This window comes from Rutilus rutilus, assembly GCF_951802725.1.
Source record: "Rutilus rutilus genome assembly, chromosome: 21".
NCBI classification, from domain to species: Eukaryota; Metazoa; Chordata; class Actinopteri; order Cypriniformes; family Leuciscidae; genus Rutilus; species Rutilus rutilus.
In genome coordinates this window covers 24,148,901-24,163,814 of record NC_140226.1, presented here as the reverse complement: position 1 = coordinate 24,163,814, position 14,914 = coordinate 24,148,901, and the positions used below count along the sequence as shown (strand labels likewise).

Sequence of the window (14,914 nt, the reverse complement as noted above, 5' to 3'; positions counted from 1 at the left end):
TCGTAACGATCTTATACTACAGGTAACAGTGTATATAGGTTATTTTTATTCGCACATTTTTAAAGGCATTTTTATAAAGTTATACTTAGACGTCATCTGTACAAAAATTACCACGGTAAACCAGCCAAATTATTTTCGGCCAAATTATCATAGTTGCCACGTATTATTTGCCTTATTTTATTGTCAGTTCAGACCCTGACGTTCGAGTTGGTCACTTGTCCTTTAAAAAACAAAAAACGGAATATTTGTAATTTATGAGTAACACTCATAAAATAAATATATTTATGAGTAAAATATATTTTATGAGTAATACCCATTACTTTGTTTGTAATATATATATCCTTATATCCTATATATATATATATATATATATATATATATATATATATATATATATATTGCCCATTAATAGATGTTAATTTCTGACACTGCAACACACATAATTGAGATATAAAATACTTTATTGTGAGTTGATGGAAGTTTATTTAGTTTTGAGGGGATAATGATCCTCTCTACTAAGTGTGTGTCATGGGAAAAAGGCAATAATCTTTAATAAAAAAAATTATATCAACATTAAAATATATAGTCTAATCATGAGGACATTTAGTTACATGTTTTGAGCTTTACAATTGCACTGTTTACTCATTGTAGCATGTCCATTCCTTCTTATATAAATACACATTTACACAGAAAAAAATGGTCAGCTAGTTAAACGAAATACTGTAAATGACAAAAGATCTGTAATGGTGTCTAGTCCCTGTGAACTATTTCAGAGCATTAATCAAAAGTCAAGAAAATGTTTGAGTGGAAAAATACTGTATTGTACGTACTATGGACATATTTCCATTGTTTTGAGGGGTAAGAATAAGGTTTTTTGTCACTAAGATACTTTCCAGTCCAGCTGTTTCTGATAGCATTACTTACTAATGGAATGGCATCTGTTTATCTGATGGATCTTACTGAGCACTCATTGTGAGTTAGATTTCAAAGAGTGCAGAATGAAGACAACACAGCTCATACCATGATCTTAATAAATGTTCATTTGGCTGCTAGAATGTGTTTAGTTTGCTGTCTCTACTGAACATTAGTTATTAGTATGGCATGGATGAGGTCAGAAAGGAAGCAGGATAATTGTACTTCCTGGCAAAAGAAAAATCCAGTTTAATCTGATATATTATAGCATAGTGTTGGTTAATCCAGACAGCAAATCAACACACAATCAGTTGCATGTTGACATGGATGATCTACAGTATTTTAGGCCCATAAAGCAGTGTTAAGTTATATAAATGAAGTGTTTGGGAAGTGCCATTGGACGTATGCTTTACCTCAACATTGTGATCCAAGGTTGAATCTCCATGGTATGTCACATTTTAGGCTGGACATTTTGAAATACAATTTTCGGTTTAAGAACTTGAGCATATGTTAGCTGTGATGAAATAATAATGGATGTTTATGTTCCCTCTTTGATTCCAGTAAGTGTCAAGTGAAAAGAAGCATATGCTTGACTGATTATGCATATGATAGTCTTTATTTTTGGATGTTGACAAGGTGTAAATTAGTAGAAAAATGGATAGCATTAAGAAAGAAACAGATCTAAATCCCAATGCATTCACTATTGGGTTGCACGGCAGAGGGAATATCACATATCATAGTGAATGTCTTTAGTAGCTTTATAGTCATCTTTTCGTAGGTTGTATTTTTGTCCAAAAATATTATTTGATATTTTTTGGTGTTTACACAGAAGTTCACTTTCAAAAAGAAAACTACACTGAGAATTATTACCTGGAGTAAGATGTGAAGCAACTAGCCTCAATCTCCCTTAATCTATAAAATGTGTAGCCTAACTGAGTTTCTGCATAGTGAAAACGAATGTTACTGTTAGCATTTTAAAGTAGGCTACTTTAAAAGCGATTTAAACTTAGCATGAACGTATAGCATGGGTCTTTTCAACTGTAGATGGCAGTGCGCGCGCATTAAACGGGGGACGATTGCGCAAAGGGTGTAGCATGAAAATCAACAATTTCTAATTAAAATGGAAATTGACCTCCAATACGTCTATTTATGTTATTATTCTTATTTAGAAGAAGATTATTTGTCAATGTCATAAAAAACAATAGACCTATAATTATAGGCTAGGCTACTAAGAAAATTCCCATCACAGCAGAGTAAGTGGACAGGACACCTTTCATTGTTTATTATTAGTTAAGCTCATTCGGTTTAGCATAATTTATTGATATTACATTGGCATTCTAACTGGCAATAATATTAGTCCCCTGAGAATATTGTTGGGGATTTGAAAACACAAAATATCTTTCCAACGGGGGGCGCTCTTTGAGTACTAAGCAACAGGCATTCAATGTTACTCACATTCAAGATATTAACACTTTCTAAAGAGCAAAGGGGAGTTTCCAAAGTCATCAAGTCCATCCAACTTTGCCATTTTCGGCCAGAGACCACTGAAAATGACTCCCAAGAAGACTGCCGCTCCCTTCCTATGGTTTTCCTTTTGCTTTGGGATTATTATTGAGGCAGTGGTGCTGGGATCGGTGCAGTACCCCTCTGATAACGGGCTTCACTCACATCTGGATGCGCGCGGTCCTGCAGAAGACAGCACGAGCTCCACATCTGTTCATGTTCCGTCTTACATGATCTCTCTGTACAGGACTCTATCGGAACTGGACCGACGGGGAGGCAACGGCAGCCAGACACGCTCCAGGAGATATGCCAACACAGTGACCAGCTTCATGGACCTGGGACAAGGTGAGTGAGATTGACAGATAGATAGATGGGTTGTAAGATGATCTCATCCCGGCCATCGGTGCGGATTTCATACCTTCAGATTGAGCCTGATATGTTTATTTTGATATATTATACTTGGCACATAAAATCATTAATTGTAATAAATTGTAAAAGGTACATGCTGCCGTAATAAATCACTTTACATCATGCCGTAGCTTATAAATGACAGCTGACACTGTAAGATGATTGATCTCGGTGTGACTTTGACTGAGAGTTTATAGGCTATAAGATAGGCCTATTTCAAGCATGATATTGCATAGCCTTGAAATTCTCTGATGCTTTAGAATATATTATTATCAGTCAAATAATTTGTTGCCGATTAACAATAATAATAATTAGGGTATTAATTATAGGTCCAATTACGAACCACAAATTGCACTAAAAATATCATATTTAGTTTATGCATTATACATTAATTAGGGAAATGCGCAAATCTGCGTGTATTAGGCTACAGTTACGCGAATAGACTGTTTTTCTTTTCCCAATTAAACTCGAAAAGAACAATAATTTAGTAAAGACTGCTGGTGATTCTATATTGCTGTGCGACTGCGTGATTCCATGTTTTTGAAGCTCAAGTTTAATTTTTTGTTTAGGATCATCTAGGCCTACTTCCCGATAATATTTTCGAAATAGGCCTACATACAATTCCAAAAAATAAATATGAAGTCAAATGTCTCAGATTTCCACCATCTGTGACAAATAAGCTTCAGCAGCACCTTGAGTTAAAGTAGGCTATCTAAGCACGCGTTCTCCCCTCCAGGTGTTGCTGATAAAGATAGAGAAACATTTTAATTTAAAACTTATGTTAAAATAAGATTGTCACGTAAAAATACAGAATTTGCTAAGTGTCAACTATCCGCACGGCCAAATACATGGAGATTTGCGTGAAAAAGATTTTTTATTTTTATTTTTTTAAGTAGGCTATAACGTTAAAAAGGTTCTGTTCTTGAATGTTCGATGGATTGAAGTGACATTCATACATTATTACATATGAGGCCACAGCCTTTGAATAATAAAAAAGCGCCCAATGTCACATTTGTTTTAGGGTAGGCTATTGAGGGTAATAATTAGCATTGAATTCCAAGCATCATATTTCCACCTTATATTTTCCCACATTTTGTGAAAAATGGAGAGTCAAGAAATTTGATTCGATCTCTCTGAGTTCTTACAAAGAAAATAAAACGATGGATGTCACTTTGTTGAAAAATAAATAAATAGTGGGGGACCGTGGTGGGGATGACGTCACGAAATGGCGAATGCATAGATCATAAATATTAATTAGGAAGAAATGCCTAAAAGTAATTTAAACCACAATTGAAATATTACTTTTGCCAACATAATACTAAGTTACACAGTGATATGAAGCAGCAGTTATTCTTACTGACCAATTTAAGTGCTAAAATGAACTTGTAACGTATTTAAATTATACCTTCACATATACATCTGATGCTTTTGGGACCAGAATTGTGTTGGTGTGTAGATACATGCATAGACCGGCTCTAATCATCAGCAGTGAATTGTTGGTTCAATGGTATGTATAGGTGGCTTGTTATGAATATGTGGAGTTTCTGTTTCAAATCTGGCCTGGGAGTGTAGCATGCTTCTTTGTGAAGATTTCCCCACCTGTTCCCATCATAAATTATGCCAATAAATGATAAAAAAAAAAAGAAAGAAGATTCTATGCCAATAAATGATAAAAAAAAAAGAAAGAAGATTCTAAACAAAATAATTTATCCAATGTATGCAAAAAAAAAAAAAAATTAAAAAAAAATTAAAGGTATAACCAAAATATGACTGTGCATTGTCTGAAGCCATAAAAACTAAGAAATTCAGACAATATTTGTAGACCCCAAGGTACTTGACTGGAACTTGAGTCCCTGACTGCCTCAGCTCATTTTCTAGGTTATGTCATTGTTTAGTCTGGCAAGCGGATATTAGCTTAGAGGAGGATGCTTTACTCTACACCCCTCCCCTCTGTTCACCTTTCTTTCTGTTTTTTATAGCATTCCTTTGTCTCAGAGAGGAGATGTATAGTGCTTTTCTTTCAAAACACCTCTTTTGCATGCTCCTTGCACTCAAGTACATTATTTGTGGCCAGTCCCCAAAAGTCTGCTAGCTTTAAACAGTTTGCGATTACCATTCTGAAGGTCTCTCTCATAGTGTAGCATCAATATATGTTCCGATCTGGCCTTTGTGCACCTCATATTGGAAGAATCCTCTTCATGTTTAACCCATGAAACTGCGGTCTCTGTATCAGGTTGCATGGTACTCTGGGTTCCATGTTTGAACTGTATGTCAAGATGTCAACATCGAAGCTTGTTTTACTCTAAACGCAAAGTCTGGTCTCTCTTAGCAAAGGTTGGTTCTGCATCATCTCAGTCACGGATGAGACTGAGTATTGGATGTGTTCTTTTAGCCAATTTCCTTCTCCAGACAAAGAAAAAGAGAGGACAACATCTTGCAGACAGAGATTTTGTTCCCTGCAGCGAAGTTAGCTGTGCAAATAATGAAAGACCAGTTCCAGTTCATGGTGGCCACAGAAAACTGAGGTCCACCCCAGCTTGAAATGTTACCTAACATTTAATTACACCCTTAAGCCACCCACCTTTCAAATTTACTACATCCTCCTGAGGACATATAGGGGAAGGAGGAGGGCTTCTCTGAGAGCTGAGCATTTCCAATATCCTGCCAAACCTTCTTCTCACTCAATCAGTGTAATTAGCAGATGCTGCCAAAGGCCTTCACAGTCTGACAGGTCAGCCAAATGCTCTCCACCTGGTCTCCGTGAGCATGCTGCACCTCGTGTTTGGAGAAGTCATTCAGGCCCTTGAATGTTATTCTCATTGAGTAGATGGAATGACAATTTGTGTATGCCATTTTCACAAAAGCCATATGTAAGATTGTTCATAGTAAGGTGAGAAAACGCATCAGTGTTTGCCTCTTGTAAGCTTGCTGCATTCATTCTTAAAATTCAAAAACTTCATATTTCAATGCTAACCCATTTTTTCTCTTACACCTTCAGACGAGCTTTCCCTGAAGTTCCATCAGCAGTACACATTCGACCTGTCTGGTCTCTCACGAATGGACGAACTGATGGAGGTGGAGCTGCGGGTTCTGAGGCGGCCACCACCTGACGTCTTAAGTTTAATCTCTCGTGGTGGGAACCTGTACCGACTTCTCCTTCACACCTGCTCCCTCCCGGGATCCTCTCACCAATCTCTTCCCCTCACCTCCAGGACCATTGATCTTCTAGATACCGCTTCAGCCACATGGGATGTGTTTGACGTTGGTGCAAGCGTGAAGACCCACCTCAAGTTGCACAGGACCGTGGAAGGCAGCAGGCCATTGTGTTTCAGCATATCAGCCGTTTCTGATTCAAATAACGAGGCCGTGCATCCCAGCATGCTGGGTCTGAGCCACGAGGATCAGCAGACCCATGAAAGAGCCTTACTGGTAGCCTTTTCTCGAGCTCGGAAGAAGGAGAACCTCTTTAGGGAGATCCGCGAGAAGATAAAGGCCATGAAAAGTCGTAAATTTCCCGCACGGGAGCATGATATTAAAAGTCATCCAAGACATCGGCGGAGGAGACGGACAGCATTAGCAGGCCGTCCTGGTGTAGGACCTGTTGCAGGAGGCGGCGGTGGAGGAAAGGGAGGTGGCAGACGGAGGACACGTTGCAGCCGGAAGCCGCTTCACGTGAACTTCAAGGAACTGGGTTGGGACGACTGGATTATTGCACCACTAGATTACGAAGCTTATCACTGCGAGGGTTTGTGCGACTTCCCGTTGCGCTCACACCTGGAACCGACCAACCATGCCATCATCCAGACTCTCATGAACTCCATGGACCCAGAGTCCACCCCTCCAAGCTGTTGCGTTCCTTCTAAACTCAGTCCCATCAGCATCCTGTACATTGACTCTGGAAATAACGTAGTTTATAAACAGTATGAGGACATGGTGGTGGAGAGTTGTGGGTGCAGGTAGCAATGTGAGCGAGGGGTGAGCTACCCCTGGACCCTATACGAAAGCTGCCGCTGCCTCATACGCAGAGGCCAAGCACTGCATTGTGGGCAAGACGAAGCAGTCAGAGCTGGTGAGAGGGACAGTGTGTAAATGTGTGACAAAGAGCATGTGTGTATGTTCAGACGGCGATAAGACATTGAGTTGTGTTTATGAAGCGAGCAGAGGACATGTGTGCCGAACAGCTCCAAATTCCCTTACAACACCAAATAAACAACTCCTCAACAGAAAATGAGTGAAAACCTAGGCTTTCCAGAAATTATTTTACATCCTGTTAATGTAAACTCAATGATAGAGTGATGAAGTATCCTTGCAGCAGCGGTAGAAATGTTGGCCCCGTTAAGACTCGGAGTCTGAGAATCTGTCAGCGGTAGCACGCAACTATAACGTGTATAACAGTAAAGGTGCTTTGCATGACAGTCAGCTTATATTCAAGATGAAATAGCTCTGCAGAATTCGAAAGTTCCTCTGAAAATGTTTCTCCGAGGAGTCTAGTGGCCTTAATCAAATATGGCATTGACTGAGTGAAAGTTAACACTTTTGACTCCATTCTAAATCTAAGGGGTCAAAGTGTAGCTGGTTAGCATGGCCTCATTAGCTCCTCCTGGTAGATGTCACATCTACACCATGTGGCTGCAAAAACACCTTTCTCAATTGACGGCCATTCAAAAAAGCTGTGTGTTCTAATGGAATAAAAATAAATAAAAGCAACAGATCTTTCATTATATTAAAGTAGGTGTTTTACCAGGCTTTTTAAAGTGTAAAACTTGCAAACTGTCTTTTGTAACAGTGCAGGATAGTCAAAAGTAAAGGATTTGGGACTGTGCATGTGTGATCCCATCAGCCACTAAGCATTGTCATGACTCATGACATAATTTTCCTGCAGCTTTAGAATGATTAGTCACATGACATTTATGGCTCAAGTGATTGGCTCGAAAATTACAGATTTAAAATTGGATACTTATTGCATCCTTGTCATACTAACTTGACAGCTTTCTCCTAGTACCCTAGACCTCCATAATCATATATACACAGTATGGTTTTATGGTTTTGCAACTTTAGATGCTTCTAGAACCAAAAGACACATGTAATAATTGAGCTTGACAGTTTTGAATTGTATATCAAGATAACCCACCTAGGTGGAAATCTCAACATTGGCCCACATAAAAAAAGAATAACACATAACAGTGTTTAGCACATCATTTTACATTCTTAAAATAACATACTAAATGCTAAAAACTAAAATTAAGCTCTTTAATGAGAATGAGAAACTAGGCGTTTTTTAAAAAATGTTGATGAGACCACATTTGGCTTCGGTCGGATGATAAAGCTGCAGTATAGTACGTGATGTATGCAATATGTGCAAGATAAATGACTTCATTGCATGGAGCGACCTCAGACCTTATTTTGTGAAAGGCGCTGTGGAGCCAAAATCAAAATGATTGTTTTGTTTTATCCTGACACTAGATTTGGCTGTTTGAGTGTCTACTTTCAGTGTTCACTTACATTTACTCAGAACGTTTGTTTACTTGCACTGGTAATTAGATTAGATTACTTTTATCCTTTAATGTCATGCCTTATTACGGATTATCAAACAAATCTGCAGTATTTTCTCGAATGTTTGATTTAAATCATTTATGTATGAATGATAGCCACAAGGTAAAAAAGAAATGAAAAAACAAAGTGCCTTGTACCATAAGTATAACAAAAAGGGACTTAATATATGCCCAATTTAAAATCTTTAAAGGGATATGTTCACCTAAAAATAAAAATTCTATCATCATTTACTCAATCTAATGTTGTCCCAAATCTGCAAGACTTTCTTTTCTCAGTGGTACATAAAGAGTGTTGGTAACCTAACAGTTTTGGTTACCATTGACTTCCATTGTTTGGCCAAAAACAGAATATATAATTTTATGTTCCACGGAAGAAAGAAAGTTTGGGTGAACTATCTCTGTAAACTCGTTTTAGTTCAGTTTATAGGAACGTTTTTAGAACCTATTCAAAATCGAAATCAAAATAAAGCTTCTAGCATTTGTTAATCTCAGTGTCAGGTCAGAAATATTTGCCTGCTTACTGTTTATATAACATCAACTGTTTCCTCTATGAAGAAATACAAAGCAGATTTTTAATTCATAACAGCAACTGTTTTTCTTTTTTGACATTTCTCCATGGTAATTCCCCTCAATCAATGTTGGTCTCACTGTATGGGAATGATAATCACCTAAATTGTCCATGGTGGCATTATGAAAGTTACATTCCTAAATCAACAGACCACAGAAGAATTAGCCAGAGCATCTGCGCAGCTCAGAACAATATAATGGCACGAAATCTGTGCGATTCTCAAGAAAACATCCTGTGTGGTTTTACGATACATTATTGTCATGACTGTTGGTGTACAAGCTTGTTGTTTTGATTGTTTTTAAGTACTTTGGTGGAAATAAGTTCTTAACTTTTAAGTCACCATTTCTTTTTAAACTAATTATGTCGGAGGCAGTTCTTCAAAAATGCTCATGCCTCACAATATTTCCTCAGTTCCCGTTCAAATCACGCTGGTCTGTTTTTGTTCTGCAGACTGTTTGAACTCAGGACTGTTTGAAAAGATAAAGCAAAATCTATTTCAAACCTATACAAACAAATTAATTACATTTGGCCAGTCAAGGATAATTCAAGCAATATCCCTCTTTAGGGGTCTCTATCTCCTCTCATTGTAAACATTCCCAACCGTATGTGCTTGCTCCTTAATCTAATTCCTCTCAAGGCAGTTTCTCCAAACAATTTGATTCTTTTTATAAGCAGTCTTTCTTTCACTATTGGCACGATCGTGATCTCACACCTAGCTGGAAAAGATTAACATTACGGGGCGCCATCTTTGGTTCAAGGAGATAAAGAGGCATGAAGAGTGCCGTTGCCTCTTCTGTTGTTCGGAGGTCTGGAGGTTATCAGCTTAAGCGCTGCATGGGTTACTTCAGCTGTGTCTCGCTACTTTACTAAAGTGAAAAGCCTTAGGAGACATTTAGTAGAGAAGGAGTTTCAATTCAGCACGCCAAGTGCTCTCAGAGAAATGAATGCAAAGCCTGCAGGATTGTCATGGTTCAGTAGAGAGGTTTGGCACCCCTCGGATATACATGCTGATCAGTGCTAAGCAATGTTAACTTACCTTCACCGATATCTGGTTTACTTTACTGTAAAGCAGGGGAAATATATGTTGGGGGGGGCGGACAATAAGCCGTGACTGATTTTTTATTTTTCACTAGAACAAAGGCTTAAAATATAAGTGTAAATTTTCTTAATTTAATGCATTTAGAGTTATGTATTGGCTGCGAAAATGATCATTTTTAAGTAAAAATCTTAAAAAGGGAGAATGTCTTTTTTTATTGACTTTTTATTGTAAATGCAGAGTATGTATGTATACTGTTAGATAAGAAATTGTACATAATTCAATTGTAATTTATCTGCTATATATTGATTTCTTGTTTTTTTGGGGGATATAATGTTTATTAGTATATGTATAAAAATATATATATAAACAAATTTAAATTTAAAAAGCAAAAAGTAAACACACTTAGCATCTTTTCATACTTCTTTATTGCATTGTCATTTTTGTACAGATGATTTTATAAAAAAAAAAACACTCCCGCACTCCCGCAGCAAATCTTCTTTCCCAGACATCCACATGAAAGTGAACCTTCGGTGACTGTCTGACTCACCCACGGTTCCGGAATCATTATTGGGTTTGTATTTTGTCTCATTTTTTTGCCAGCAAGTATTCAGGAAGTTTCCAGGTGATTCTAAATTCCACACAACACGGGGTGAAGAGGGGGATAACGGTATTGTCCGGCGCTGGTAGGGGAGCCGTGTGGCATTGTGTGCTAAACTCCAGGAAACGCTAATGTGTGGAGGGTCTCTGTGGAGGTTGTTTCTTTTTTTCTTTAGAAATGAATGACTTTGTGCCCTGCCATTGAGCACTTGTCCAGAGGTTATGATGCAAGAGCAACGAGGAGATGGATCATCGCTCACTTTTATTACGATACCTCCAATATTTAAAAAGGAGTAACAGAGATAACTTATTCAAAGACGTTTATGCCGTCTGTTAATCTGTTTTTGATGGATAGCAAAACTAATCTGAATCAAGGTCACTAATATTTCCTTTGTTGAGTCTACAGATACTGCAATAATACACTATATCAAACAATTATTAGAGACAGAGAATAGGTGGCCCCTCACCAAGTCCATTTTTTAGGGATGCTTTTAAATGAACACTGACCCCCAAATATTTGAACAACTGCCTGGAGTCCATGACAAGAGGGGATACAGTTTTTCTTTATGAGAGGAAAGATCTTTTTAAACACGCTTGTTTCTTTTTTATTGAATCATGTCGCAGAATCACAAGTGAGACCAAAAAAAGCATTGCAGTGTCCAGACTTTGACATCTGTCCAGAAGTCTTTTCCTGAGAGCCACTTTGGCCCATATAAAATCTCATTCAGGTCAAAAAGTTGATAGACAGCTTGAGATGGAGGAAATGATGAGGCTGACATCCAAATGTTTTTTTGGGACAAATATAGTCAGATTCTGTAGTAACACTGGCCTGAATCTTTCATTTAGACACTTGGAAGTGGGTATTAATGCTATTTTTAAAGATGAATGGATAGCATTTTATTAAAAATGATTGAAAAACTATATAAAATATAGTACATTTAATAATACACTAAATATTTTGACTGCATTCCTCGCTTGCTACATATTTTCTAAAATGTTTTTGTCATTTATTTATAGAAATATGTATATTAAAATTAAAACACATAATACAATTAATATATTTAAACTATATATTGTCATTTATCCATTACTATATATTTTCTAACATGGTGTATAATTATTATTTTTTGTTTTTAAGTTTTCCATCATTAAGGAAATCTCATTTCCATGACCAGCATGTTATAAACTTACATAAACAGGCTAAATTTTGTAGTATGATTGCATGCATTTATCTAGGGGTTTTCTAATAGGATACATTCTGGTTTGCACTTAAACTAGAACTGCACAATAAAATCCATGTCTTTTCTCAAAATATTGGGCATTTACCATTTCATAAAGCTTTTCCAACATGGGGAATCAGCTTGCCAAACATGTCACACCTGTTTCATGTGTCCCTTCTGAATACTATGTGCATTATACAGCATTACACCGAACGTATATGAAACTGGCGCCCACACAATACTAAAGACTCATAAAGTAGTAATTGTTCTGCTTTCATGCACATGGTTATCAGCACTTTTAATATAGCTGAATGCAAAGGCACTTCATTGCATCAAACTCAGGGTTGTCTGGCCTGTCTTTAAGTGTGTTTTTCATTTTCAAACATTTCTGCTCATTTTACTTTTCCTTTCATTTCTATTTAAAGTGCATGATTCCACTATTACACTCTGATGTTAATGTAAATACTGTATTTAAACTGATCTTATTCCCCTAAACCGAATCAATAGCAATGATGGGCCACCGTTGGGGACAATTCTGGCTCTCTGTAAGTTACACAACCTGAAAAACATTTTCAATACTCCCGTGAGAGCAGGCTTGTGGGATGGGATGCACTGTTTGCTTTTCCTACACTCAAAAGTTTGTGTCATTGAAGGAGAATGTAGGACCTGAATTATATATATGAATAGGAAATAGCTGTGCTGCTATTATGTTTTGGAAGACAAATCTCAACACAGCACCAAATACAGTAGGCTTACATTTAGTAGAAAAGATCTATTTCAATTTTAACCCCAGATCAGAGCATATCAGATGATGTTAAGTTGGTACAAAAACTGGGAGAGAGGGGAACAAAGAACAACTATTGCGATGTCAAAACAAAACATAACAAAGACCAGGGGGAAAGAAAATGATCTATTGCAGATGATATTTGGCAGGAAAATACCAGAGTATCTTTGGAACGATTCTTCATCACCACAAGAGAACCCAAACCACTCTGGAGACGTAAAACAGTAAAGCTTGTTTGCTTTGCCACAATTCAATCCACCCGGGCAGGATTACTCCATTTCCTTCTAACTAGCCCTGCCTCCTGGTTTAAATCAAGGATAAGCAAATTAAGGGGCTTTGTCATTCTTTTTGAGAAGGCTGGAAAGGAAGATTAAAGAGACCTGGGCTTACACGGAGAGTCCCGACTCTCAGAGAGAACGGGAAACAGATCAGATGGAAATATTTACTCTCCCGTTTGCTGAGCCGCTCTGCAACAAGATGCGCCGATCTCTGCCCGAGTACTGAAGACGACAGATTTCAAATCAACTGAACAAGTTGGTGTGAATAGGCCACGTGTCAGTTCTTGTTGAGGACCTGTGTGGTGTTGTGCCAAAGCCTTTTCTAAAGAAATATGTGTCATCATAGTGGCCCTCGGGGGAATTTCCTTGCCACTTTTTCCCATTTAATGAAAGCTCCAAAATGCCCAAAGGAGCCATTGTACCGCTACTTTTTCACAGTGTCAAGTTAAAGTCACAATGAAATCAAAATGGTTCATTCTTATTTTTTCTGGAATATTGCAGTATTTATTATAAATGCCCAATTCATGTGCCCTCGTAATCTTTAATCAAAGTAACTTCCTGTCCCTCTTGCAGCGATATCTCTTCTCTTGTGACTGGTGTGAGGTTGGGACAACCTGTCACTCAAAATTATTTACAGCAAACCACAACCATACAAAAATGCATTCTGTTTGAACGGCCCTAAAAGTATCACAAAAGTCGTCCAAATGACTTATGCAATATATTCCAAATGTTTTGAAGCAGAGTAAAATTTGGTTATTGGCTCATAACCATCCTCTGGTGGGCTGCTAACCAGTTTAACAAGATCTGATTTGCAAATAAATCATTCAGAATCACCTGATTTGATAGATCTGACACAAAATTATTATTTTCTCAGGAATTGGACATCACTTCTCTCAGTTCTTTCAGTGAATAATGATAAAAAAATTTGGTCTGTTCCATCACAAGGCTTTAGAAGACGTGGAATACAGCACTTGAGTCATATGGACCAATTTATGATACTTTTATGGTGCTTTTTTATTTTATTTTGGAGCTTGACAGTCCCAGTTCTCATTCATCTTTATTGTATGTTAAAGGGATAGTTCGGAATAAAATCAACCTAGGGTCCTTTGCACCATGACCTCGAGCCAAACACCCCCCCCAGAAGCCTTTTTTCCCTTGGTCGAACATTGTTAAAGTTAGAGCTTATCTAGAGATATCAGCCGAATGGCTTAATACAGGCGCTAATGGATCCAAGGATGTATCTCGTAGATTACCCCACTAATAATGCCCGGAATGGTACCAAACTTCTACAGTAGTACAAATAGGTTCTGTACTCATAAAACGAGGCATTGGAAAGTTTGTAAGTACATCAGGAGTTTATTTAAATAACACTTGCCTGATGGCTTATGCTACTGCTAACCTGGACGTCGAGGTCACTTACGTGATTTGGGAAAAGCCCGTAAAAGTCCTTTGCAAAACTCACAAGTGTAAGGGAATAGCTAGTGAATTTATTTAATTTTTTCCGAAGTGTTGACAACTTAGTGTTAACTAATAATTGTTGCAAACTGGTACTACCAACAAAATATTAGTGGATTCCTGGAACTGGGCGTCGTTACACTAAATCCTTATGCATCGCTTTCTGCCAGGACTTTTATGGGCTTTTCCCAAATCACGGAAGTGACCTCGACGTCCAGGTTAGCGGTAGCATGAGCCATCAGGCAAGTGTTATTTAAATAAACTCCTGACGTACTTAAAAACTTTTCAATGCTTCGTTTTATGAGTACAGAACCTATTTGTACTACTGTAGAAGTTCGGTACCATTCCGGGCATTATTAGTGGGGTAATTTACGAGACACAACCTTGGATCCATTAGCGCCTGCACTAAGCCATTCGGCTGATATCTCTAAATAAGCTCTAACTTTAATAATGTTTGACCAAGGGAAAAAAGGCTTCTGGGGGGGTGTTTGGCTCGAGGTCATGGTGCAAAGGACCCTAGGTTGATTTTACTCCGAACCAGCCCTTTAAAATGTGGACAGGATATTCTTCAGAAATTAAGAAAATAAGTCATACAGGT

General features: G+C 37.7%; 1 protein-coding gene across 1 annotated transcript; it reads left to right on the top strand.

The window, feature by feature from the left end:
- Positions 1-2,462: 2,462 nt before the first annotated feature.
- On the top strand, positions 2,463-7,503 carry gdf7 (growth differentiation factor 7; the record flags this gene model as incomplete). The annotated part of the gene is made up of 2 exons (XM_084393691.1): positions 2,463-2,760; positions 5,822-7,503. 2 exons carry the CDS (start codon positions 2,463-2,465, stop codon positions 6,781-6,783), a joined length of 1,260 nt encoding a protein of 419 aa, XP_084249817.1. The 3' UTR covers positions 6,784-7,503.
- Between the last annotated feature and the right edge of the window lie 7,411 nt (positions 7,504-14,914).